This window comes from Penicillium coprophilum (assembly GCF_028826855.1).
Source record: "Penicillium coprophilum strain IBT 35676 chromosome Unknown utg000005l_segment0_segment0, whole genome shotgun sequence".
NCBI classification, from domain to species: Eukaryota; Fungi; Ascomycota; class Eurotiomycetes; order Eurotiales; family Aspergillaceae; genus Penicillium; species Penicillium coprophilum.
In genome coordinates this window covers 873,524-899,113 of record NW_026622724.1, presented here as the reverse complement: position 1 = coordinate 899,113, position 25,590 = coordinate 873,524, and the positions used below count along the sequence as shown (strand labels likewise).

Below are 25,590 nucleotides of genomic sequence, written 5' to 3'. Positions count from 1 at the left end.
GGAATAGGTTTGAAGTCAAGAATTTACAACAATTTATAACTTCGAAGATTTCGTCAGCCTTATTTGATCTATATTATTATTTCTTTATGAAATGCTTGGCTTTTAGCCCTAAGTTAACCCCGAAAGTGAATACTGTTCTCACATATATATTCAACAACTCGAAGCCGACATCGGGGAAGAAAAGATAAACAATCACGGCAATTGATCACGCCACCAGGATGCAAGTGACACAGGTATGACCTGGGAACTTTCATGATCACTGTTGTAGCTATCTCGAAGGTACGGAAGATATCGTAGATCATACTTGTCCGTATTGTACGTGTTTGTCAAGAACATTGTATCGGTCAGCCTCGGCACTTCAATGAGGGGGCCATCGGCATCTTTCTGGCACCGGTAGATTGCTCGGCCACCTCTCTATTGTATATTGTACACATTTGAAACTGCTTTGTTCGGCTCCAGCTTTCTCCACGTAGATCCTAACTAGTTGGTAGCATCACCAGCTTGCCTACCCTGGGCCAAACGTGAACGCTGAATGATTATAGCTTGAAAAAAAGAGGTTATTCTTTCTACCTAAAGTATCTAGTCAAGATGAAAGCACCCCATATCCATGGTAGGCCTCCGAACTCCAGATAGCGCCGCGCTTAAATGGTATCATCATCACATCAGATCGTAGAAAAAGCCTGAGATTACTTGCCCAGAATGTCCAGCACAAATCGCCGGTCGACCTCCATCTCTTTATCGTCCTCTTCACCCTCAAACTTAAGACGATAGACATCCTTCCGCGCACCCATCACCTCAGCACGATAGAATGTGGTAGTGTCGGGGTATCGCGCGAGCACCTGCTTGCCGGCCGGATACGCAGACAAGTGGGTGCTCAGCTGGGGGATTGGAATAAGAGAGGCAGCGGTAGTCTTGTAAACCGCCCCCTGCTCACCATTCTCATTCGGCTCGGGGTCCTGCACATCATATCTGAAGACATGACGCGTCAGTCAATGTATGTCGATGGAATGCAAACGACCCAACGTAACTTACCGCCTCTTCGGTCCATCGCCAGTAACAGCTTTAATTATGCATTGTATCCCCTCGCCCTCGACACCTTGTTTGTTCTTGTTATGTTTGAACACAACCTGAGCTCCAACCACCAATAAGCCATTCCGCTCTGCAACGGTGCCCTTGGTCCCTTCCGTTGATCCTTCCTCGACCTTGACCATGATATTATCCTGGCGGCCCCCTTCGCGCGCTTGCGTGCTTGATGAGACGCTGGCGCTGCGTGGGATGGTCCCCTTTGAGCGAGCGGACTTGTCAGCCCCCGAGGTACTGGGGGAGTCGGTCACCGAACCTTCGACTTCATTTCTTTTCTTCCGAGACTTGTTGAACGAGGCGGACCGATTCGGAGGTGCTTCGGCTTCGGATGCCTTGCGCAACGCTGTGAGTAATTCTAGATTTTTGATTACGTCGCATGGCTCATCCTGCATGATCGAGCGCTCATCTTCGCTGAGCTTTTGGCTTAGGCGGAGCCAGCTATCCAGTTGGTCATGTTCAGCCATGGTCGGTTCTGCTTGTGGGGATAATGTTAGTATATGCAATTGATAAGCGGTCTGAAGTTATTTGGATCCATTGGACGCGACGAGCATATTAGAGCTTTGCGGTGGCGAGTATAGAGCCGAGGGATCTAGTGTGGGGACGCTCACGGTTGCCATCATGGGCGATCTTTTCCACCAAAGCTTTAATTTGCAAGGACAATGAAGTCTGCTGATCGAACTTCTCCTTTGATTTTCGGATATCCTGGCAGATCTTGGTCCATAGCTCCAGTTCCTCATTATTGCCAAAGCCGTTGTCTCTGGGTCGGGGGCGGTTGCGAGACATCGCGTCGCTTCTAGATTGTAAAGATTGTATGAATACTATGAGCAGCTAGCTGCCAACCAGAACCCTTTGGCAATAAGACCGGATTTGGAGCAACAAGTTGTTTATTGAAGGTGTTGGAGATGCGGTGATAAGAGCCCCGGGCGGTCGGGCTTGATACGCTAAACTACTTTGGGACATGGCGTAGATGCAGTCGACGTTGACAGTTGGACGAACTTCTTGTCTTTTCTGTTTGTCTGTAGTCAACTCTGAGAGGATTTGAGTATATTAACCCTATTGTCAGGATGTCTCTATGCGGCGATATGTTTTGGTTATAACGCGCAGGATGTTTGCGGAAGTACCTAATTAGGACTGACAGGTTAGGATACTCCGTACGGAGTAAATCCCAAGCAACAAAAAGCCGGGAATTCCCCGAAATGCCACGGGATCAGTTTCAACTATTAGAGCTCCCGACGTGTGTCATAGAGATCATAGCGATCACAAAACTCATATACCCTGTCTGACAGCTCTCACCGAAGGGCTTGGCGGGGCATTTCCAACAAAAATTTGCCCCTCCACTTCTTCTCTCAACATCCATTTCAAGATGCAGGTACCATTACTTCGGTTACAATGCGGTAAGATCTGAGCTGCTCTATAGAAGTAACATGACTGATATGTTTCTCTTTAGGCGTCAACAGCTACGACTGGGGTAAGCTAATACATGCGATATTGTGTCCCCCGCACTAATGTTCGTCATAGGCAAGGTCGGCCAAGAGTCGGCAGCGGCCAGATATGCGGCCACAACAGCCGCCCCGGACTTCGCGATTGAGGCCGAGAAGCCCTATGCTGAAGTAAGTGATAGCTTGAATCGAATATTGAACCTAATGGGCTTACGATACATAGCTCTGGATGGGCACACATCCGTCTCTTCCCTCTAAAGATGTTGAGACTCAGCGTACCCTTCTCGACATGGTTCAGGATAACCAGGCCCTGCTGTCGACCGATATCAGTGAGCGATTTGGAGGCAGACTCCCGTTCCTGTTCAAGGTGCTTTCCATCCGCAAAGCGCTTAGCATCCAGGCCCATCCCAACAAGAAGCTCGCGGAGCAGCTCCATGCCCGGGACCCAAAGAACTATCCCGGTATGTGTAACCCATGATCAAATACAATTGAAGAACACCTGGAATGGTGGCTAACCAACAATAAGATGACAATCACAAGCCCGAGATGACCATTGCCATCACTCCGTTCGAGGGTTTGTGTGGCTTCCGTCCGCTCGCAGAGATCACGCATTTCCTTCAGGCCGTGGAGCCTTTGCGCGCACTGGTGGGCAACCAGGCGGCGAGTGAATTTGAGCAGCTCGTCAAGGGCAACGAGAACTCAGATGACCCTGCTGTCATCCAAAAAAACAAGGCAGCACTGCGCTCCATCTTCACGACTTTGATGGAGTCGTCATCCGAAAAGATAGAGACAGCCTGCAAGGAGCTTATCTCGGCTGCGGACAGCAATCCCGATAGTTTTGCAACCCTGTCAGGTGAGGTGGAGACGAACCCTACCAACCCAGCCGAGCTGGCTGCCCTTGCCAAGCGTCTCGACGGACAGTTCCCCAACGACATCGGCCTGTTCATCTTCTTTTTCCTCAACTTCGTCAAGATGGAACCTGGCGAGGCTATGTTCCTGAAGGCGGACGATATCCACGCGTACATTTCTGGTGATATCATTGAGTGCATGGCATCCTCTGACAACGTGGTGCGAGCGGGTTTCACCCCCAAATTCAAGGACGTCGACACCCTCACCCAGATGCTAACTTACTCCTACGCACCAATCGAGGAGCAGAAGCTTCGGGCAACAGACTACCCATATGTCGTCCTGAACGCTCCTGCTTACTCTAGTGCCTCGTCCGCAATGCTCTACGATCCTCCTATTGACGAGTTCAGCGTCGTCAAGACCGACTTGAACCGGACTGACGCCAAAGCCACTTTCGACCCAATCGACGGCCCTAGTATTCTGATTTGTACTCGCGGTAAGGGCAAAATTACCGTTGGCAATAAGACCGAGGAGGTCCAGGAGGGATATGTTTTCTTCGTCGGCGCTACCGCTCAATGTGTTATTGAGAACACTGGTAGTGGCGAGGGTGATGAGGATGTCTTTACCACCTATAAAGCATTCTGCGAATTGACCGCGACCGGTGAGAAAAACTAGGTCACTGGTGGTTGAGCCGTCGTATTCTAACCTGTAGCGTCAAGATGAAACTCCTCGTTCTAGCATCAGCGCAAACCTGTGAAGTGCACAGCATAGGGATGATACTCTGGCGTGAAATAATAAAATATGAAAAAATATGAAAAGTATACAATACCAGAAGACGAATTGGAGGTGCTCAGCCTGTAGTTGCCGCCAAGGCCTCACCAATATTGTGCCGATTGTCTGAAGAGCCTGATCTTTGTGCCAATGAATCCATGGAATTACTTGTTCGCTGACTGTACCTGGACTGCCCTTTGTTCGCATTGCTGGTTTTCCTTTCTCTGGCATATATATGCAGTGTTATAGCATGGCATGAGACATGAGTTGCGCTCAGGCTCAGGCAGCTCAGGCGCTAACTGTGTTGGTAATATTGTACTATTGGTTTGAAGATCGGTCCAACATGACACTCATGTCTGATATTCATCCAAATTTATATTATTATTTGCAAGTTTCAACATGATACGTGGCGGCTCTTCGGCATGGTCAGCAAAATAGGCGCTAAGTGCACGATCGTCTCGGTGTCTGTTTTATATCTCTAATTGGAACGCAACAAAAGGTGTTTCATCGATCGTGTCACTTGAATTCAATAGAGCATTACGCATGTAGTCGATTTTGCGCAATTACCATATTTAACAGCATGAGTGACGCCGGGAGTCTCATTGGATCTTAGTAGAGCTGCCCTCCATTTACCCAGGCTCTGCAAAGCTTAGTGGCAGTGTTTTTGGTTTTCAGCCCAACATATAATAGCAACCAGAACTCATGACTGATACAAGAAATGTTTCAATGTCGGCCTGGTGACTACTTTGGCTTGGTTGACGATTGTGTTCTGCGTTAAGCGAGTAGCTATTACTCGTAGGATACAAAGGGGTTGAACCAAATAGCATGTATGGCTTGTAGGTGCCCTTTGCCAGCTTTCAGCTTTGCACTTGACGTGGATATAAGTTGGCCGTCACCTCGCTAAAATGATCCCTTGATGTTCTCCTACCACTCTCGTCTTTCAGACTTATCTTGTCGTTTCCTTGCAGGACAGAACATTCACTAGCAGGCTGAGATCGTCTATTTCATTTTTTTGTTCTCGTAATGCCAGCCCACAACAGAATCCTGACGAGAGCTTGTTCGAAACTTCCTATCTTGGTCCTTGACAGTCTTCGAAAAGGTTCGATGGGAATTACACTAGACGAAAAGCACCAACTTCTTCTTGAAGAATCTCAGCAAATTCTGAAGAAGTTGAAGAAGCTGGAGGAGCTAGATGTCTATTTCGATGCATCTGAGAATGCCCCAGCGGAGGTCAATATGCAGAGAAAACTAGCCTCTATCAGGTCAAGCGTTCAAGAGATCCAATCCTTCTGGCTACCCGATGTTCTACGGGCATGTGACTTATATCATTACAGCCCGAAAACTAGTGGGAAAGAAGATTCATTCAAAATTCCCCTTGAATTCCTGGCCATGCTACATGAAGCAGCAGGGTAAGCACTTTCCAGACCATCTGAATGATATCTCCCATGCTGACAATACTAAGGCTAGCATACAAGGACCGGGATTTTCAACTGGGGATCGAACTGCTAGATTTTAGCTGTCACATATTTTTCCACTCCCGCTTTGACATAAACGGAGAAGAAAGAGCCAAAGACGAGGAACTTGCTACAGCAGAGTTCTTGTATACACAAATTGGTATTGAAATGGAAGACTATGACTTTGCATATGAGCATATCAAGAAAGCGATGCAGCAATACCTTGATCAAAGGTCAGACTTTCGTGTTGAGGTACGCTACCGGGAGCGAGAGTGGATGCTTCGAGGTTGCATGGCGGAAGCATTGGATGGCAAGGGCTCCCATAAAGAGGCCGAAAGATACTATCGCGAGGCCCTCAGCCTCCGGCCACTTCATAATAAATACAGTAGGTACGAGGTGGGCCTCGGAAGGTGCCTGCTTTTGCAGGGAAAATCAACTGAGGCTAAAAAGCAACTTGCGAGTTTTCTCCTGGAGCTCGAAAGAGCACCTGGTGCTGTGAGTCGAACGAGAAATCATTGGTAAGACAAAAAATTCTAGGTCCTGACTCTTCCTCTTCTTATTGACCAGGTATCCTCAGGATTGGTCTTACTCTTTACTGGCTAGGAAATGCACACGATGGTGACGACGGCGCTACGGCATTCGAGTTCTATTTTCGGGCTTTCGAGAGTCTGAGGCTCTCGTTGGGCGAAGCAGACCCTATGTTTGGAGCGGCAAGCTACAAACTCGGGGAGCATCATTACACTCAAGCCGTCACTGAGTCATCTGATGTCAAATTCCATGCTGATGCCGCGTTGTATGTTTATATGAGTCTTGTTTTAGGTGTAACAAGGAATGTGCTAACTCTACAATAACAATATAGGCTCTACTTTCGCACAGCGTTGGAGGTATTTCACTCCGGGCATAGTAGCGAGTATCGGAAGGCTGACCGTGCTCGTGCCTTGTACAAGATCGGCTGTACCTACGAAGTCTTGCGAGGGCTGGACGAGGCAAAACGAGCCGAATACTCACAAGCAGCGGATCAGGCATTAGACAAGGCTTTTGATTTGCAAAAGGAGATCATCAGTACTCGCAACTTGGATTTGAACGAAATCATTCATGATCAACTGGTTAGCCGGTGGTCCCGCTAGGGCAGCAGTATGGGATTCGGGGTCCGGGGTCTTTGTCAACCTTCCTGCGTTTGCGAGATTTCCGTCAATTAGTCCTTCGTAGAATAAGCTCTGGGTTGCTGGATTGGTATGCGCCAGACTGCGAGCGGGAATCTCGAATTTACATGTATTCAAAGAATTTTAAATCATTCGTTATCCACAATAGCTTGAGTAGGTATTCCTTGCTTGACAGGACGCCCGCACTTTCAAAGAAAAACATTATAAAATAACTAGATGGGACATTCTACGACCCGGATCCATCTTCTGTCAAAATCTCCTGGGAAAGAGCTGCTTCTGTATGATAACCAAGCTAATTCAGTATTGCCCTCGTTATGGATCATGCTTGATTGATATTTCAAAGCTTCAGGTTGGCTGGAGAGGGGGGGAAGAGAAGAATTGTCCTATTGTCTAGCTGCCGTCGTCTGAAAGAGAGTTGCCAGTTACATGCCAACTATGTACATGGTAGCACTGGGTCAATAGTTTCAAGCTAAACCAGACTGCAGCCCTCCGGCACTGAGACGATGAAGCTTGTCGTCACGTGTGCCACTCACAGCAGCTTCTTCTCGCTTGAGGCCATACTGCTCTGCAGATTGGCACTCAATGCCACAATTTTACATAGAATTGCCAATACCTTCCAGACCAGATGGTTGCTTCTTGCGGCCGTGTGCGCCGTTATGCCTGACCTCGGTGTTTGTCTGGCCTTGCATTGGCCTGCCTAGGCCGCGGTTCACATCACCCGAGGTTGCCCCAGTAAACGTATCTGCGGCGGATACGTAAGTGGACTCTTCCTCTTCTTCCGCGTTCACATTGAAATTATTCTCTTCACCGGGGTTGGCGGTATAAGAGTTGCTTGCTGAGGCGGAACCGGGAGGGAATGCCTGAGCGTGGTATTCGGGACGCTGGTCAAGCTCGCTGACCTTCTGGCCAAGTTGATGCTGTAGGCTTAATTAATGCGGTGTAATATTGAGAGCTCTAAAGTAAAACATACACCCTTAGTGGTAATTGGCCCTTCACGAGGGACTGAGGGCCTAAAAGCACCCTGCTTGGCATTGGCGACGTTATCAGCTTTTGATGAATGACTCATTATGAATGGGAATTGTCCTTCGATGCTGAGAAGTAGCCAAAATGTTGATTATGATATACTAGCTCTCGGTTCTTATATCTCAGTGCGTATGATGTAACTATGTGGTATACCCTGCATGGAATATACAACAAATTAGCCCAATTTACATGACGTCAAGCTCATCGCCATCACAGTGACAAGTGGCTAGTGTTGCTTATTCTTAATGAACATGCTGAAACAGATAAAAAGCTAGGTTTTCATTAAATGAAGGTTCTATTCATTGCTTCAACTTCTCCATCGATGAGAGAGGTGAAGTGCTGGTGATATCAAAGCGTGAAATACCCTTAACAGCCACATCTTTGATAATACAATACAAGGAAACCATAAGTAGAACGTTGAAGTCGAAGACACAGTGAAATAGAGGAGCCGGCAACCTTCTCTGGTAGCTTGTCATTTTGGATTTGGATGACATGCCATTCTTGATTTCGTCTCAAAAGAGCAAGAATTATCGAATAGTAGGCGTGCGGCTTGAGGAAGGAACAGTCGACAGAAAGACAAGGACTGTCATGATAACCCAAATAATAATAAATCAACTGTTTTCACCTACCCCTTACTGGGTGTCGTCGATTTCTAAGGTACCTGGATTGTGGGCCACCATTTTACCATCCTTGTTCTGGAAGCGTACCTGTCCAAGAGAACGCATGCTTAGCATGATACAACTATCCACATAAGCTCATGACGCTGAACTCACTTTCGGCGGATTCTTTACAGCAAGCTCCTCAGCTCGTTGCTGGTTTGTGACTATCTCTTTCACCTGATATAGGAATAATTAGCACACTCTAGTGGCACAACGAACTGTTAGCCATGAGTTATGATAGTTGACTAACATATCCTTCGTGTGTTCCGCCGCGAATTCTGGTTCCAACATAATCGCCGGGGTGAATAACATTGCCGTGCTTGTCGGTAACCTCGTCATCACCCATGATGTTGAATGTTTGCGGCAAAGATAAATTAAGTAGCTAAAACTCCTTATTGAGCGTATGAGTACTCGATCGGAAATGCAACGTTTTCATATTTCTACATATATTAGTTTGGGCAGAGCCACAATGATCTCACATGTGCCTCATCCATACCGGTCTGATTTGGCCAGATGGCGCTACTGATAGCTTCTGGCTGGGGGCTGATGGACCACCCCTAACGAGGAAGATCTTGGATTCTAGTGTGGCTGGTTGGTTCAACTACGTGAGCAGATGGGTGCAGATATGTCGAGGTGAATGTGTCCTAGAAGTTTTCATAGGGCGTATTTAAGCTTCTTATAAGACATGATACCGCAGTATTGTTGGGTAAAACCCATCCTATCTTATAAGGGCCGGAGTTGACACCAGCGTCACATTTACACTCTCTGATTATTTCCTGACCCTTACCTTCCCAGACTCACCAGTGAACATTTCTCTATACTATACCCCGTAACTTCTTACAACATATCATCTCAGTACTCGGGTTACTGTTTCTGGGCGTTCCGTGACAAAGGACTGACGTCATCTGTCATCAACGCCAATTGCAATTGAGACGTGCTGGGATCGTGAGTCTGTTGGTTTCAAGTTCAGAACGCAATCAATCAAGTTTAAAGGGATCTGTAATTCCTGTTATTGTCAAACCATCCAAGGTACCTCTCCAGTCCATGGTCATCAACCTGTAATATGTGTGGTGTTCTTTCGTAAGTGGCAGTGTTGAAGGTCATGCATTCTTGATTGCACATACCCAGTGACCTTTCTTGCCTAATAGAAATCCTAAAAGAGATCTCAGCATGCGTCATCTCTTTGACCATTGTCATCAACGGGGTACTCCAAGGTTGATATATCTAGAAGGGCATGGCTCACAGCTCGCCGGGGTTTGAAGTTTGTACAGACATTGTGTGAACCGAAATTATATATTGTGACCACCAATTTTCATGTATGATTTCATGTTATGCCGAGAGAAAGCCTACGATGTTGGCAGCCCGATTCCACGGACGCGGTGATATTCGCCTCGAGAAGATCGAAGAGCCGCAATGCGGCAAAGGGGAAGTCAAGGTATTTGTCCGGCCTTAGCGAATATTGACATCTACTTCAATTCCGTGAAGGGCACTGATATTGTATTCTACAGCTGAGGTTGGCTTACGTTGGAATATGTGGTAGTGGTAAGCAACCATTGCCCATACTGTTCGGCATTCTACTAACATATGAAGACCTCCACGAGTACACATCTGGCCCTGTTCTGATCCCTAAAACACCACATCCAATCACGGGGTCCAAATACCCCGTCACTATGGGTCATGAATTCAGCGGCATCGTTGTGGAAGTTGGCGACGATATACAGCACATCTCCGCGGGCCAGCGAGTAGTTGTGCGACCGACTATCTTTGACAAAACCTGTCCTTCCTGTGCAAGTGGGAATCAACATTGCTGCGATAATATTGGGTTCATTGGTCTCAGTGGTAAGCTTGTTATATTCTTGATAGTGTGTGGAAGCGGTCGTTAACTTTTGGGTAATTAAAGGCTATGGTGGTGGTCTGGCCGAGTATCTCGTCGCTCCTGCCGAACACTTTTACCATATTCCAGAGAATGTCTCCCTGCAGTCAGCGGCATTGGTGGAACCAGTTGCAGTAGCTTGGCATGCGGTCAACATATCGCCTTTCAGACCTGGTGATAATGTTGTAGTCGTTGGAGGAGGTCCTATCGGCATTGGTATTGTACAAGCCCTGAAGATACATGGGGCCAAAGAAATCATAGTGGTTGAGCCCATTGAAAGTCGGAGGCAGTTAAGCAAAGACTTTGGTGCAACGCATCTGCTAGATCCCCACGACGTGAATATTCCTGAGACGGTACTTCGATTGACCGATAACATTGGTGCCGACGTCGTATTCGATACCGCGGGCGTGGAAGGAGCCTTAAACGGGGCTATACCAGCATGTCGAACCCATGGCACCATAGTCAACGTTGCGGTTTGGGAGAAAAGGCCGGCTGTCCAGGTGAATGATTTGATGTATAAGGAGCTAAACTATATGGGAGCAGCCCTGTATGATAATACATCTTTCGAACGTGTGATTCAAGCAATGAGCTCTGGTAAGTGTTGCATTATCAAAATACCTTGTTTACAGACACTAATCGATTTCCAGGCCAGTTGAATCCTGATAAGATGGTCACTTCGAAGATCATGCTGAGCGAAGTGGTGGAAAAGGGATTTAAATCTTTGCTTGAGAACCGGGATGAACATTGTAAGATCTTAGTGGATATGCAAGTCACAGGAGACGTGGCTGATTTTCGTTGAGACCGTGATAAGCATCATGTCAATGATTCAGTCTTCATGAACTTATAAGTGTACAGTTATATGCTTATGGCGTAAGACTAATAGCTCAGCGAAAGAGTCCCATCGTGGGTAAAATATGCCTTTGTACAATTTTGTCCAATGTGCTTAAATTAAGAAACCATACCGTACTGGGACCTGTGAATTACTGCATCCGGTTAGTTTTGTCTTTTTGAGTCGCCTCAATACGCCGTCACGTAACCTACGATGCCGACATAAAAGACCTGTTTTCGCTGCTCCTCCCTTTCTCTCACTTTTCCATTATTCTGCCTCTCTATCTTGCACTTATTGTCGCCCCCTCCACCTTCAAGTTCTTCTCTTCGCCTGTTCCCTGTTCTCTGCCACTTTCTTTTAATAAGCGCCCGCATATCCAAAGGGGTCTTTAGCCGTCTCTTCACAATATATGTTAAGCGTGAGTTTTCCCTTGTATTTTTATCGTGGATAAGTCGGTGGATCTTCGTATCGGCAAGCTACACTTTGTCGCATGACTCTTGTCAGTTCAACCTGCTCAAAACGCTCGGAAGAGGCAGTGGGCGGTAAGCAGATATAAAGGGTCGTTGGAACTCCTCAGACCGAGAAAGACGCTGACCATCTGTTTATGGTTCTTTCTCTTCTATTCTAATTCATTGCGTCTTGAGAATTTCCAAAACACTACAGAAAAAATTCGGTCCCGCATTCCTCAACGATTACGGCTCTCCTAGTACTGGGCAGGTCCAAACAACAGAGGAAGAGTGTGAGTAGCTACTACCTGTCCAAGAGGGTATGGTATGGCAATACAGGTACTGAAGATTATGCAACTAGAACAACATTAAACACACTGAACAAAATATGTACGCAACTAATGATCCTCAATCCAAATGATGATAATAGATTATTGGTGCTTCCAGGAGGATAGTTAATCAACATTGTCACTCTTAAATAGATCGCCATACTAGAGATCAATCGAACGGCCAAAAACGCTCGTACTCAGCCTTTTCCTCATCAGTCTCAGCCAATTGCTCCAATATCTGACCTTTGACTTCGTCGAGCATAGCTTTGCAATCATCATATCGCTCGTGCTCGATGAAACCTTTGTCTGGCCACAAATCCCCCATTCTCTCTTTGACCTCCGCAACAAGCTCAGTCCCTGCCACTGCACCATCGCTATCTAGTTTAATACGCTCAGAATCTTCTTCCGAAAAGTCAAATGGGAATGGGATGTCGCTGCTCACGGCAGGTAAGTCCGTCCACGTGTCCTTCAGATCGACTAGAAGCGATTGGAAATGTGCCTCGCCGTATTCGAACATTCGGTGGGCAAGAAATATCAGGCCGTAGGCTGCCGTCTTTCTAAACTCGACTACTCGATATAGATCTGGGTTTTTGGCATGCATGAGCTTCCGCCATCCAATTAACACATTTTGGATGGTATATTCGTGCACAGCCGCAGATCGTTCTTCTGGAGAAAGCCCAGAGAGTTTCGGCAGTGGTGCCAGATCGAGAGTCTCAGGCTCAAGGCCACCCCAGTCGAGGAAGGCCGGGTCGGGATTGTGGTTGAAGAGGGGCGAAATGTGGCAAGACTGCCAGTCGATGATGCCCGTAATTTTTTCGGGATTATGCGGGTCTACGAAGACGTTGTCATCGTGCAAATCGTTGTGCCAGAGGCAGGGGCTGGTGATGGCAGTATCCTTTGGGATAAGGGCATCGATGATTTGTCGGTACCATGTTAGAGCAATACTCTTCTTTTCTTTGTCTGGTCGGTAGAGTTTTGGGCCACAAAATAAGGCAATCTGTTTCGGAGGTTTCAAAGACTGGATTGCCTTTGTCTCTCGTGCCCCGACTGCTTGCAGATACTGCGTTAGAGAAGCCCCTGCAAGCTTATCAGCGGCTGCGCGAAACAGATACGAACGACGACGTACATGGCCCTTTCTCGATGTCCAAAATTGATCGGTCTGCATCAACCCAATCCCGGCCTGTAGCCGGGCCAATAGCAAATTCTGGGTCTCTGATGACCTTGCCATCCTTGACGTAGTAGCTGTCTGCTGGTGGCTGCACGTCTCCTGTATAGTACAAGCTACCATAATGCGAGAATGAAACGCTCAGCCATTGCTTCTGGAGATGTGTCATGGCAAGAAGCAATTGAAGCTTCTGGGGTAGTTTCAAGGTGCCCCAGACTTGAGACAGCGGAACACCCTCGAATTTATCCATGATGATAAATTCAGCGCCAACAGGGTGTGAGCTTGCCTGCGAGTTCCATGAGTATACGCGAGGCGCTGGTGTCTCAAGAACCTTTCTGGCCTTCCAAATCAGTCATGTTAGCATGACTCGGTGTGGATGGAGTTCAATTTAAACATACAAAGTCCATAGTGGCGACTTCACTGGCCGTAGTCAAGTGTGGGACGCCAGCATTCGGGTTAGGCACCTTGGCTATGACTTCTCGGCCATCGTCCATGGACATGAGGAATGCTTTGTTGAACATGCCGTCGGGGTACTTCTTGATAGAAATGCATCGAGAGGCGCCGACCGAGTCTGCTGCGACACGTGCGAGCCTATTCATGTCGAATCTGATCTCTCGCTTTCGGAGATTCTCTGCCTCATCTACAATAAAGCAGCCACGCGTGAATTTGAAGAATTCATCGTTAGAATTCCAGTCTGATAGAGATTAGAGATGTTGAGTTGCGCTCAGATGGACGTGCTTACCTGTCTGAGAAGGGCCCATGCTGGTTGGACTGTAGTCGTAGGATAATGTTGGAGCTTTTGAAATTGAGCGGCAGTGTTGCTTTGGGCTTGGAGGTATCCTTTGAAGATAGCACCAAAGACGCGCGGATGGGCGTCGGCACATATTCCAGGAAATGCAATGCCTCTGATGACGCCTTCCTTCCAGGAACCACGTAGCACTCGATCACAGGGACATCAAACTGTCGAAAAAACCAAGGGGCAAAAATAAGATCGATTCAGGGAATGCTGCTTTGTTACGCAAACCGAGCGATGATGATCCCTCTGTGATCCCAAGCGGTTTGCAGGGGTGACCACAGGTCAGTAGGGCCCGCCTGACCTCTCACATTGGTTGTCAAATACAATGGTATCCTGAAATGTATGGGTCCAATCAATGGTGTTAAAATCTCTGTATTGCAGTATCCGCTTTCCTAGCAATTTATGGTTAGCTATAAGCGGCGGATTCCTAATTCAAAATTACTGAACAAACTGGATAAACAAAATCTCTGGTATGCCGGTCCATATACTCCGACAATATCTTCAAAGTGTCCTGCCGAGCTAGGAAGCGATTCGAACAGGCTCGGCCAACTCATACTCTCCAAAAGTCACCCCACCGTACTACGAGCACACAGAATATCTTTCCGCTCGAAGAAACATAAACTTAGTCTGCGTCTTATTGAGACTTCTGTTCAATATCCCTCTTGAGAATGACTGTCGAAATGCTTTTGACAAGCTCCGAGTCGCCGGCGATACGAAAAACACTCAACCATTCATAGAGAACCCTTAATTCGATGTTATCACGACTGGAGGGAGCAAGTTCTGTATAAAGCCATGTATTCCTCATGTGAGAATACAAATCTTGAAAATTGACAAGACTGCGTAACTCCGCAACCATGCCGATGGCTTGCTTGGCCACCTTAATTCGCTCGGAGATAGAAAGATTCCGAACCCAGAGACGAACTCCTAAACTGACAGAAAGAGGTTCGATCAAAGCAAACGGCTCAGTGGACGGGAGTCGGCGTAGCACAAGCTGGGCTTCACAGAGCTCATCGAGTATCTCGTCAACCTTGTATTCCTTGCGCGCATTATTATATGAGTAGAATGGAGAAACACATTCAGGATAGGGAGGCTTCTGAGATTCATGACGCAAAAGAGAGTACACCTCTTGCACGGTGAAATCGGAGAGAACGCCCATCGTCTTCAAACACTCGCAAGCGGCAGGATTGCTCTCTAGAAGACCCATTCGAAACAAAGTCATGCTGGTTTGCTATGTATAGTTATAGATTCTTTTGACAGACATAGAATTTTGAAGGTTCTCGGTTGGTAATCCAATACGCCTGACACAGGAAGGTGTTGAGAACGAGAAGAGACCGGAAACCGGTTCTTTATATATGCGGTTGCCCACTGCCATGTTCTGGCCCAAAGCAGTGCCAGAAGACATGAGGCTTAGAATTGCCATGAAAGGTGCTTTGATTGATACATACATACACATGAACCTCTGAGCCACGCGGAACGTTCTTGGACTTGATGGCACGAAAGTTGAAATACACAGATACCAATGAATGGTTCAGCCACCCAAGTACGGGATTATTACGAACCATATTATTTACCGGGGTCATCATCTCTGAGACGTACCGTGTTCCAAATACAGATGAACGTTTGGCGGCTAATGTAACATTTCAATAGACAGTAAGCAGTATGAGTCTCAGCCACTTCACAATTCAATTATGCGACATTCCTTTGGGGTAGGTTTCTATCCAAGCAATGTCTACGAGGTACAGGGAAGAAGGTAGGTTTGAAAATGCAGCTTCACTACAAAATTCACGCAAAGTGAAGTAAAGCAGGGTTAATGGATGAGATATATATCCTCAACGCCTAGTCTTGGGCCAACACAGCTGAGACAGTATGTCCTCGCGTGGTGACGTGCACTCCATTTGACCAAAGGCACCAAAGGCGAAACGAGAGCTTGCCCCTTTCTCGTTTCCAAGGCCTCTCAAGCAACTGGTGCCCTTGAAGGGGCAGTGGAATTTGAATTTTCTTGAGCATAGTGCTAATATAGTCCTTTGCCGCGTGCTATCAGGGGCTACTCAAGCACCTATCAGGACAGGACTCGGGGTGCTCGTAGCTTTCTGGTCCATCAAATGTCGTATTCGACATATCGAGTACTGTTAAGTGATGGCATTTGAATACTGCAAGGCTTTCTTGGGGCCAGCACATCTCATCCTATTCCGGCTATGAGACGACGTGTCGCACTGAATCAGACCTAACTAACAGCAGGGGTTGGAAATGTGAACCCGCGCCTTTGTAGCCACGACTTCTCTTCTCCTGTTTTCAATTCCAATCTGCTTGCTGATTTCCTACATAGCCTCATAGTTTCTTCTGTTAATACCGCATGCGTATCAGCAGACATCACGCTTCACTCATTCTATGGCCATGAGTCCTTTGCCGATCGCTATATGGTTCCGTCTGTGGTATCCTGCTTACCTCCTGTGTTGTCCTTGACAGGAAAACATGGCGCTCTTGACCCATAGCCTCTATTCCTGTCCAATCGTGAATCGGTCATTGCCCAGAGTAGACGAGGTCAGGCTGATACGTGAGGTTAATGGCAGCCTTGGAGGTGTTTAGGCTGTGTCATCGTCTGGGGTCTTTCTCTCTCATCCTCACACATATAAACCTACCCACACACCAACTATCATTCTCTATTCAGACATTCTCTTTCACCTCTCTTGGTAGCGGAAAGAACTACGTTCACGCTCCTATTTGCCTCCTTATCTTCCACACCACGTTTCTGGCATAGGAAACAATACACTCCCCATCGTCTAAGCAAATCCTTCTTCTGCGTTCGCCCTTATACAAACTAATCATCGCGCTTAGGAAGTTTCTATCTCTATTATCAATCTTGAATGTTATGGCATGCCTTTTATCGATCCTTTTTTGATCGATTTCAACCCAAAGTGATCGGATGCCCTTACCCCTTGAGCTAAGTTCCGTTGTTTTATCAGGTAACTATTTTACATTTGGCAGCTACCAAACAGCCTTGCAACGATCTCGACAAGGACAGAAATTCGATGGACTTACTACGAGGGCACCAGTCCCTATGTCGCACACCCGTGCCATCATCTTCTTTGCCTCAAATATACTGAGATCATTGCCAAAGGTGCGTAAATCGGGTAGGCTGACCTTGAAGAATCTTTGTATAATAGGTATCATCGGCATCTCTCCAACGTGCCCCTAGTTTCTTGACAGGTATGTTCCCCGAGGTCCGTGGTTGCTTGCTAAATTTCCCATATATGACCTCTCTTACCATGATTTCTTTTTATATATGCAAGTAAGTTCAACCCCAATTTCCATCGTACGGCTTACAGTAGAAACCCCCTTAAAACGCCAACACGCCGAACTCGGCGCTAAAACGGAACCCCTGGAGATAGATCACGATGCAGATCGGCCCAAAGCCAATCAGCGGCCGACGGCTTCACATCCTGCATGCTCCACAGCCGAGGGAATGAAAAGAGCGGGGAGCCAAGCTATAAAGATGTGAGTCCCAGCTCCCCTTCTCCCTCAAAACTTCCACAGTAATCTAGTCATGTCCAATCACGGTGTCCCCCAGCTTGGCTTGTGGGAAAAAGCAGATCTCCCATTCCTACACCTGTCCGTCTTTGCCAGTCTGGTGTATGCTGCCATTACTGGTGTTTTCCGGGGTAAAGCCAGCCCCAAGCGCTATGATCATCATGTTCTAGCGGCCGTGATTCGGAAAATGGTGGATCGGAGGTCAGATCGGCAGACACAGTATGTCCCCCCGGCTTTTAACCTGCACATCACTCCCAATCATCCATGAGAATGGACATGAAAATTGACGTGGGTCGCGCAGGTATCTCACCCCTCCAACTTCAGTCGCCTACGCAGCCGTCATGAAAAAGCGTGGCCTTGAACCCGAGACTGTTGCGCTCCCACACGATGCAGAGGGCCACTGGATCGGAAATAAAAATGCCAAGAACGTGATTATATACTACCACGGTGCGTTCCCCGATCTCTATCGTGTAACATAACACGTGCAGTAATGATCCGCAAAGCAAAAAGTCCATAGATCTGTCAGAAAACACAATACTAACAACCCCTAGGTGGCGGTTTCGCCATGCCCGCCATTGCTGCTTACTTTGATTTCTGGCTGGAGATGCTGAATGCCCTGAATGGAACTGGCCACGACTTGGCCGTTTTCTTCCCGCGGTACACACTGACCCCACACGCCTCGTACCCAACTCAGCTTCGCCAAGCCGTCGAGGCCCTGCGCTACATCATCAATGAGACTGGTCGCTCGCCCGCCAACGTGATTATTGGCGGGGATTCCGCGGGCGGGAATCTGACTGCCGCGACACTGTTGCACCTGTCTCACCCGCACCCTGAGATCGAGCCTTTGACGCTCTCGGTGCCGTTGGCAGGCGCCTTTACATACGCGCCGTGGATTAACTTTAGTACGGAGTGGCCATCGATGAAGGAGAATCAGTGGAAAGATATTGTTACGGAGTCGGTTTTGACTAGGTGGTCCGATGCATATCGGGCAGATAAGCCGGCGGATAATTGGAATGAGCCATTGAATGCGCCGGCTGAGTGGTGGAGTGATGTGAAGGCGGAGAGGATTTTGGTTCTTGCTGGCGAGGATGAGATTTTGCTTTCGCCTATTCAGGAATTTGTGAAGAAGATCAAGTCGGTCTTTGAGGAGGTGACTCTTGTCGTCGGGCAGTATGAGTCGCATGATGCGCCGTTTTATACGATGACAAAGGAGGACTCCCAGACCAAGACGGAGTTGCGACAATGGTTGGCTGCTCGGCTGTGATTCATCTCCTGGCACTTATCGGGGCACCAAGACGGGCTAGAAGCCAGGACTCATTGTTCCTATGTCTCGTACCAAACTACAGATGGGAAATTGAATCCAGATATTGTTCTTGCAAGCTTGAGAGGTCGTATCTTTTCATAAGCAGGATGGGCTTCCCTGACTCGGATTAAGTAAAACAACAAATATATGGGACAGCATTGAAATTATTCTACGATGAGACTTTAGCAGAGAACTTGGCTGCTGCAGCATCGAAGAACTCGCTTTTCTCCTGGATATCGGTAATAAGAGGGTGCGCGGGTTGGACCTGCTGTAATTGGCTAGATGAGAGACTAAAGTCAGTGTCGGGTTCGCTATCGCATATGAACGGAGCTGCGGGGGTATGACATACGACTCCAGGTCCTCGGTATTCTTGCCGGCCAGCACATTCAAAACAATGCTATTGGCAATTAACTCGACGTCGGTAGGGTATTTCTCAAGGGCGGAGGTGAGGGCGGCCTCAGCCTCGGGCAGGCGACCCAGGTGGATCTCAGCGACAGCTTGACCGACGATAGATAGGGGTGCGGAGGTGCCGGGCGCGGAGGCGAGCTCCTCGTAGACGTAGAAAGCAGACTGGTACTTCTCTCCGCCCTGTACAGTAGAAATGCAAGTCAGCGCTGATACGCCGTTAAGGGGCGCTTTTTTTATTAACATACAACTCTCAAGCCAACCCATGACTCGGCAATGTTGACCAGCAGCGAATCCTGAGCCCAGCGCTTGGCAGCCTGGACTTCCTTGAGTGCGAGATCGGCCCGGTTTTGTTGGAGTTGAATCTGGACGATGAGGGAGACGCTAATAGACACGCCGAGTGTCGGATTAGTATGCCCAGCTATATCACAGTCTGCTTGCGAAGGGTGTACTCACGCCTCGAGGTTACCCTGATGCTTGGACAGCAACGCTAGCGCCTCCTCGCTGTGGCCCTGGGCCTGGAGCACGGTAGCAGCGAGAACCTGCACGGTGTTATTCTCGGGGTAGTTCTCTGCGAGCTCTTGTGCGAGCTGCAGGGCAGCGTCTGTCTTTCCGGCGGACTGCAGGGCCAGGGCTCTGACGGCCGACAGGTCGGGGCTATCCTCCTCGATGGAGGGCTCGGCGAGGCTTTCCTCGTATTGACCGAGAGCAATTTGTGCGCGGAGTCTGAGGACTTGGGCAGGAAGTTGATTCTCGGGGGAGAGCGCGGCGGTGTCGAAGTCGATCACATTCTGGTATTGACCGGAGTGGAAGGCGCTGTGGATGTTGAGGAGCTCTGCGGGGAAGCCGAATTAGCGGTGATCGGAGCTGTTTTAAAAGATACCAAGCTTACCGCCCTCTGCAGAAAATGGATCCATGTTGGCTGTGGTGGAGGAATTGGTTCGAGGGAAATGGGTTGTTGTTGATGATGCGCTGTGGCCGCACTTGTTCACGGTGGCTTTATGGCGGAGAAGCAACTCTGCCGAGATAACACGGGGCAGGTGGGCCGACCGCCTTGGATGTACATCTGGACTTCATACTTCATCCACACTGCATCTACAAGTCTATGGTTACGTATATATTCTCATGATGTGGGCTCGGAAAGTTGTGATTTTATTCGTTTTTAGAAAAAAAAAAAGCTAAGCGTACATGGTATCGACATGGGACAAATATCAACACTCCCATGAAACAAACCAAAGCAAATCGGTGACATGTACATCAGTTGGGGCCTCGCTCAAACCAACTGGGTTAAAGCCCCTCTGGAATGGATCCCCTAGCTGGAAAGAGTACCCCTTGTTTGCTCTCCTGTTTTCTCATTCACGCAACGAGGCTAGGACCCCCAGCGCCAATAGACAATATAATTCGTATCAAGTCCCGTCTCTTGGGATCATTACTGACGAAATCTCTTCTTCAAGGCCCGGAAAGCTTTGCGGGCCTTGCTTGATACAAGCTGTGCAACGATAAGAAACAACCACTCGGGCTCGTGGTTGGCAGACGAAGAGGGCGATAGTGAGGAAGCGGCGGCGGGGATAGAGGATTCCCTGGAAGGTCGTGGTAAGGCTCCACAGAATGGGAGAAAGCTATTTTCGTACTCCGAGTCAGTCGCAGTCGTGGCCAGTGAGCCTGAGTCTCCTTCTTCGTAGAGGAACTCGGCGAATCTCTGCCTTGGGGCGTGTCGGCGAATTGTACTGTACAGCCGACGAATGGATGACTTGCTGCGGAGTATCGGGACTGGAGGTTCGTGCTCCAGCTTTATTGGACTCAGCGTTTCAAAATTGAGAGAGGATCGTCGGGGTAATTGGGGCAATCGTTGGTGTTCGGATCGAGAGGCTTGGTGGGGGTAATGGGTGCTAAGATGGTTGATGACTACCCGATGGACTGGAACTTGATGGATATCAAGTGTGCTGTAAATGATATTAGTTTGTACTGGAAGATATATAAATATAGTTCTGTACCTTGGGTCGATGCTTCCGTTGTCTCCGGAGAAGGCGTCGAGCCAGTGAGAGTCCTCGGGCTGTTCGTAGTATATTTCCACACAAGTCATTGTGTTATATTTTAGAAAGCCTTCTGTTGATTTACTTTTAAAGGCTTCGGAGGGTTTGGAAGTTGTTGTAGCGTATCTCCGGAGTCGAGTATTCGATATACTCTACAGTGAGGGCCAGTTGAGATATACTTGAAGTGAGTCAGATATCTATCTGATGGCAGAACGACGCAATAGTTAGAGGGAATTGACGAAAAATTAAGTATAAAGAAGAAAAGAAATGTATTCGACGGCCATGTATATAGATCAGTAATGGATAGCTACTAAGCCTACTTTGAGGACGGACATCGAGTTCCATAGAATGAAGATTCAATTCAGGTCGTACTTTCCCTAATCGAGGTATAATTAGGACCACTACCATGGGAGCTAAAACAAGGGCTGCTCGAAGATGATGGAAGGAGCATCGGAGGCACAGCAAGAGGCAAAAGGAAAGTACACCTCAAAGTCAGGAACAGCTCCGACAGCGAGAAACCTTACAAACAAGGCAACAAATTTTCCTAATATAGATCAGCCGGCATACATCATAGTGATGGTAGAAGACTGCGAGCGTTGAAGACGAGATACGTCAATCAGCGCCAGGAGCGAAGTGTAGAGAATGGAAAAGGTAGGGCTGGTTAGGTAGCTTAATATGATTTGCCAAGAGCCAATATCAGATAGTTCTACCTCATCACTACAAGAAAGGGTGCGCTTTTTGTCCAGGTGTAGGAACAAACCTAATGAATCACGGTTTATACGACTTCTGTGGGCTATTCTGATTCAGTCAAGACCTAAACAAGTAGTGGATTAAATTGCCTATCAGTATCACTACTTCTGTGCTGCCCCTTTCCATGTCCAGATTTGACAGAATATAATGCCTTCTCCCCCTGAGTTCATAGCACTCACCTCACCTACATCAAAGATACTGGATGGCCTTTCAACCCCATCAAGCCTTGAAGGCAGCCCAATTTAAATCGGTTGAATGAGCTGGTTCTCCAGTGACACTGAAGAGATAGCAGGACTGTCCACCACTAGGTTCCCAGTAATCCACCGAGTTGCAGGTCGAGTCTGCACTGCACAGCTTCAGGCATTCAGTGTAGGAGATTCCAGATGCTACCTGACGGCCGTTCTCACGGTACTGTTTGCCGCAACGAATCTCATACTTTGTGCCATCTAGGTCAACTTGCGAGTTGTTGTGATCGTTGCAATTTATTTCCTTGGGCGGCGGAGGTGTGGCAGGATTGGCTGGCACAATGGGCTCTTGATCCTGCTCTGGTTTAGGAGTAATATTGGCCGGAGGGGCCATTGAGCCACAAGTATTACCACAGGAATCTTCAGAGCACGCTCCCGAGCAGCCAAGCGAGTAAGCAGTTGCCCATCCGGGGGCGTCGAGGGTGGGCTTTGAAGTACGCTTGCCAAGGTAGCACTTCTTAGTACGTTTGTGATAGTCGACACTCTGGCATCCGATGAACGAGGCACAGGACTCTGTGCATTCTTTCAAGGAGTTCGAATCGAGCTTGTGGAACCAAGCTGTTCCATGGCGCTTCTGACAATCCAAGTGGAACACCTAAGATACTGTTAGAGATCATTCAACGATTTACTATGGATGGTACGGAAACGATTCACCTGTTTGTTTCTGGCAGTATATATCTGACCATCTGCATCGGGGCACTCGGTTGAGCATGCTGCTCGCACACTTTCAGGGACCTCGATCACCGGAGGATCAGTGAGATAGGCCCAGTCATGTAGTGTGTTTCCGCACTTCGTGTCCGAGAAAGTGCCACTTCCATAAAGCTTACAGTCTCCAGCTTTTTCGTCGTTGTAATCACCGAAGACGTAGCGGAACCTGCTCAGAAACGGCTTTCAGATAAAGATGTATACCCTCCTTGGATATGAAGTACTTACGCTTGACAATTGTCCGTCAAGGTGCATTGGTTGATGCAGTCATCATACCCTGTCGTCTGAACATTTTTGATGAACTTCGATCCTTTAGACTCGTGCATGCAGCACTGGAAGTTGTAGTAGCCACCATCACTGGTCTCAATGATATCGCCATCATCTGAAAGATGTCAGAACTAGCTAGCCACTGAAATTCACGGAAGGGGCATCATTTACTTTGCGGACATTGAGGAGCGCCTTTGATAACCACCTGGTTAGCCTTGAGCGTTGTTACCTGTGTTCCGTCACAGCTTCTGGCTTCAATCGAGGGAGCAAGGTACAGATTGATGAGGACAAATGCACTCGTGGACAACTTTAGAAGCCCCATATTGACTGAAGGCTACTCACATCCAAAAGGTCTCGTTGGTAGGAGGTATTTATATGCACCAACCTCGACCCTTGAACCCCTCGGCTATCCAAATCGGTTTCAGCTGCGGATCACGTACTTTGCTTTTCAACAGGCTCCTCAGCTCCGCCTCGTTCACCCCGTAACCGAGGGGAGATCGTAGGCTGAATTGGCGTTTTATCAGAAGCGTAACTATGATCATGTTGATGACACGTAATAAAATCCCATTTAGTGAGCTATTGGCAAGCCAATTCGTTAGATCACGCATGCCCATAGGACCCGACACAAGCGTCAAACTGGCAAATTTCAGGTCACTGTATCGAGATGCCGAGCATTGGGGGATCACATTGCAGGCCCTAACATTCATCTACGCTGCAGATAATCAAATTCTACTGCGTAATCATGGTGGAATAGAATATAGCTTGCAGAATAAATTACTCATACTTCATATTCATGATGGACTTGTGTCTTGTAACCCAATAGTCCGGCCATATGCATATCCCCTCAATAATCATTCTGCATATTCCCTATCACCTGCAAATGACTGAAAAGCAAAAGCAAATTGTACGAAAGGATAGTATTATGCTAATGGCTGAAGTCGCTTTTTCGCGAAGTCCTAGGTTATCTTGCCAGTTAGCCTGCTAAGAATCATGCACACTTTGTGTCAGGATGGAGATATGGTGTGAAAGTGAAGGTGAAAGTGAAATGCGCCTAGCTCAACATTGAATAGACCATGTACAATATAATTAATGGACGATAAAGCAGCGGTTTAAAGTTGACATTCAAAATGAAAATCCTCGACATCCTTTGACCTTCATTACCTATCAGAGCTTGCGGGTGCCAAATCATTATACACGCAAAGCATCCTTTTGGTTAACATCCACTCTCGTATCCTTCCAGCTCCAGATGTTCATGCCAACCTTAGTTCCCGAGGTTACCGGCATCCCTGCATGGAGTGTTTCCCGATATCCAAGTCCATCCTCTCGAATGTTGACCCAGTAAACGGCGCTGCCGGCAATTGGCTTGAAAATGACTCCAGGTTCCGTGGATTCGCAGTCAATGTAGTTGCACCAGGCACTTTCCTCTGGTCGAGGAATCAGAGGGAAGTGCGTGCCACCACCCGTACAGTCACCTTTCAAGAAAACGTTGTAGGTTGAATACCGGTTAAGGCGATTGGGTGGCGAGTCGAACTGGTCGTGATGATAAGAAAAGAAGCCATTCTCGCGATAAAGTTGGAGAGATAACTGTTCCATGAGCAGGTCCGAGTCCAAGTTCTGATAACGGACTGCCCTCTGTTCGATACATTGCAAAATTTCGTCCCGTGGAGGCCATGCATTCTCCGATTTTCGAAAGTTTTCGTCATTGCTACTAACCCCCTGTCGGTAGACCACAGAAGGGGTGAAACTTTCTTTCCTATACGACATACATTAAAAATTGCCATGGTTAGTTTTGGGGAGGAGAGTAATCATACGTAGTCTCCAGCAAGTGCGAAATCTCGCCTGGAGAGACAAAATTCGGGATATAGATGATGAGAGGATTCTCATGAAGTGTGAAATACTCCATGTGGGAAAAGTCCGGACAGGCGAGAGACTCGTTCGCAGAAATGAGGCCTAGGTCCTGCAGTCCCTCCGGCCAGACTTTGCCATCGGGCTCAAAATTTGTGTGCGCAGTCGAAGGCTCATCGTCGTCGATGCCTGTGATAGACACGCGTTCATCCGGCATGGATAAACCCACGACATGGACGCCATGAGCATTGGATTCAAACTGTATCGAGAGTGGGATTGTAACATGAAACCTCTCAATTGTATTGACGGCCATAGTTAAAGTGGAAAATGCACATGCGATCGAAGGAAATTGTATGGAGTACGTGTATTGAGAGAAGAGGTAGAAATTTTCTTGGGGAAGTGCGAGATACCCAAAAATCATGATTAGTCTGTTACAAAAGTCTTCTATTGTGCGATATGATAGTCTAGCATGAACCAGTTCCACCCAATGCGACTTATCCATGCTAGTTTAAACAAAAGCAAAGGAAGAATACCAAGGTTTCAAGACCCAAGCCTACAGCCAGCCACTGTTATGGAAACTTGGTAGAATTTTGAGGCTATCGGACAGACCAAAACATAGATGACCGGAAATTC

At 47.7% G+C, this 25,590-nt stretch overlaps 13 protein-coding genes across 13 annotated transcripts; 4 read left to right on the top strand and 9 right to left on the bottom strand.

Annotated features, from left to right (window-relative positions):
• Positions 1 to 686: 686 nt before the first annotated feature.
• Positions 687 to 1,866, bottom strand: N7500_007920 (SAGA-associated factor 29 family protein; the record flags this gene model as incomplete). Its single annotated transcript, XM_056679064.1, has 3 exons — positions 687 to 969; positions 1,033 to 1,555; positions 1,692 to 1,866. The coding sequence occupies 3 exons, from the start codon at positions 1,864 to 1,866 to the stop codon at positions 687 to 689; spliced, it is 981 nt and encodes a 326-aa protein (XP_056529436.1).
• Positions 1,867 to 2,446: 580 nt separating this feature from the next.
• Positions 2,447 to 4,043, top strand: pmi1 (mannose-6-phosphate isomerase pmi1; the record flags this gene model as incomplete). Its single annotated transcript, XM_056679063.1, has 5 exons — positions 2,447 to 2,477; positions 2,531 to 2,551; positions 2,602 to 2,693; positions 2,746 to 2,983; positions 3,049 to 4,043. The coding sequence occupies 5 exons, from the start codon at positions 2,447 to 2,449 to the stop codon at positions 4,041 to 4,043; spliced, it is 1,377 nt and encodes a 458-aa protein (XP_056529435.1).
• Positions 4,044 to 5,162: 1,119 nt separating this feature from the next.
• On the top strand, positions 5,163 to 6,720 carry N7500_007918 (tetratricopeptide repeat protein; the record flags this gene model as incomplete). The annotated part of the gene is made up of 4 exons (XM_056679062.1): positions 5,163 to 5,548; positions 5,602 to 6,111; positions 6,171 to 6,386; positions 6,453 to 6,720. The coding sequence occupies 4 exons, from the start codon at positions 5,163 to 5,165 to the stop codon at positions 6,718 to 6,720; spliced, it is 1,380 nt and encodes a 459-aa protein (XP_056529434.1).
• Positions 6,721 to 7,349: 629 nt separating this feature from the next.
• On the bottom strand, positions 7,350 to 7,822 carry N7500_007917 (uncharacterized protein; the record flags this gene model as incomplete). Its single annotated transcript, XM_056679061.1, has 2 exons — positions 7,350 to 7,673; positions 7,727 to 7,822. The coding sequence occupies 2 exons, from the start codon at positions 7,820 to 7,822 to the stop codon at positions 7,350 to 7,352; spliced, it is 420 nt and encodes a 139-aa protein (XP_056529433.1).
• A 589-nt stretch (positions 7,823 to 8,411) lies between these two features.
• N7500_007916 (hypervirulence associated TUDOR domain-containing protein) lies at positions 8,412 to 8,784 on the bottom strand (the record flags this gene model as incomplete). The annotated part of the gene is made up of 3 exons (XM_056679060.1): positions 8,412 to 8,486; positions 8,553 to 8,615; positions 8,689 to 8,784. 3 exons carry the CDS (start codon positions 8,782 to 8,784, stop codon positions 8,412 to 8,414), a joined length of 234 nt encoding a protein of 77 aa, XP_056529432.1.
• Positions 8,785 to 9,756: 972 nt separating this feature from the next.
• On the top strand, positions 9,757 to 11,222 carry N7500_007915 (2,3-butanediol dehydrogenase; the record flags this gene model as incomplete). The annotated part of the gene is made up of 6 exons (XM_056679059.1): positions 9,757 to 9,873; positions 9,947 to 9,980; positions 10,029 to 10,277; positions 10,339 to 10,905; positions 10,959 to 11,057; positions 11,200 to 11,222. The coding sequence occupies 6 exons, from the start codon at positions 9,757 to 9,759 to the stop codon at positions 11,220 to 11,222; spliced, it is 1,089 nt and encodes a 362-aa protein (XP_056529431.1).
• Positions 11,223 to 12,084: 862 nt separating this feature from the next.
• N7500_007914 (aminoglycoside phosphotransferase family protein) lies at positions 12,085 to 13,679 on the bottom strand (the record flags this gene model as incomplete). Its single annotated transcript, XM_056679058.1, has 3 exons — positions 12,085 to 12,992; positions 13,042 to 13,420; positions 13,479 to 13,679. The coding sequence occupies 3 exons, from the start codon at positions 13,677 to 13,679 to the stop codon at positions 12,085 to 12,087; spliced, it is 1,488 nt and encodes a 495-aa protein (XP_056529430.1).
• Positions 13,680 to 14,510: 831 nt separating this feature from the next.
• On the bottom strand, positions 14,511 to 15,095 carry N7500_007913 (uncharacterized protein; the record flags this gene model as incomplete). The annotated part of the gene is made up of 1 exon (XM_056679057.1): positions 14,511 to 15,095. One exon carries the CDS (start codon positions 15,093 to 15,095, stop codon positions 14,511 to 14,513), a length of 585 nt encoding a protein of 194 aa, XP_056529429.1.
• A 2,325-nt stretch (positions 15,096 to 17,420) lies between these two features.
• Positions 17,421 to 18,668, top strand: N7500_007912 (putative 6-hexanolactone hydrolase; the record flags this gene model as incomplete). The annotated part of the gene is made up of 3 exons (XM_056679056.1): positions 17,421 to 17,623; positions 17,706 to 17,851; positions 17,956 to 18,668. 3 exons carry the CDS (start codon positions 17,421 to 17,423, stop codon positions 18,666 to 18,668), a joined length of 1,062 nt encoding a protein of 353 aa, XP_056529428.1.
• Positions 18,669 to 18,876: 208 nt separating this feature from the next.
• N7500_007911 (putative Coatomer subunit epsilon) lies at positions 18,877 to 20,029 on the bottom strand (the record flags this gene model as incomplete). Its single annotated transcript, XM_056679055.1, has 5 exons — positions 18,877 to 18,985; positions 19,057 to 19,295; positions 19,361 to 19,496; positions 19,569 to 19,947; positions 20,005 to 20,029. The coding sequence occupies 5 exons, from the start codon at positions 20,027 to 20,029 to the stop codon at positions 18,877 to 18,879; spliced, it is 888 nt and encodes a 295-aa protein (XP_056529427.1).
• Positions 20,030 to 20,541: 512 nt separating this feature from the next.
• N7500_007910 (uncharacterized protein) lies at positions 20,542 to 21,195 on the bottom strand (the record flags this gene model as incomplete). The annotated part of the gene is made up of 2 exons (XM_056679054.1): positions 20,542 to 21,055; positions 21,107 to 21,195. 2 exons carry the CDS (start codon positions 21,193 to 21,195, stop codon positions 20,542 to 20,544), a joined length of 603 nt encoding a protein of 200 aa, XP_056529426.1.
• A 919-nt stretch (positions 21,196 to 22,114) lies between these two features.
• On the bottom strand, positions 22,115 to 23,434 carry N7500_007909 (uncharacterized protein; the record flags this gene model as incomplete). The annotated part of the gene is made up of 4 exons (XM_056679053.1): positions 22,115 to 22,735; positions 22,795 to 23,014; positions 23,074 to 23,227; positions 23,284 to 23,434. The coding sequence occupies 4 exons, from the start codon at positions 23,432 to 23,434 to the stop codon at positions 22,115 to 22,117; spliced, it is 1,146 nt and encodes a 381-aa protein (XP_056529425.1).
• Positions 23,435 to 24,300: 866 nt separating this feature from the next.
• Positions 24,301 to 25,270, bottom strand: N7500_007908 (Prolyl 4-hydroxylase alpha subunit; the record flags this gene model as incomplete). The annotated part of the gene is made up of 2 exons (XM_056679052.1): positions 24,301 to 24,865; positions 24,924 to 25,270. The coding sequence occupies 2 exons, from the start codon at positions 25,268 to 25,270 to the stop codon at positions 24,301 to 24,303; spliced, it is 912 nt and encodes a 303-aa protein (XP_056529424.1).
• Between the last annotated feature and the right edge of the window lie 320 nt (positions 25,271 to 25,590).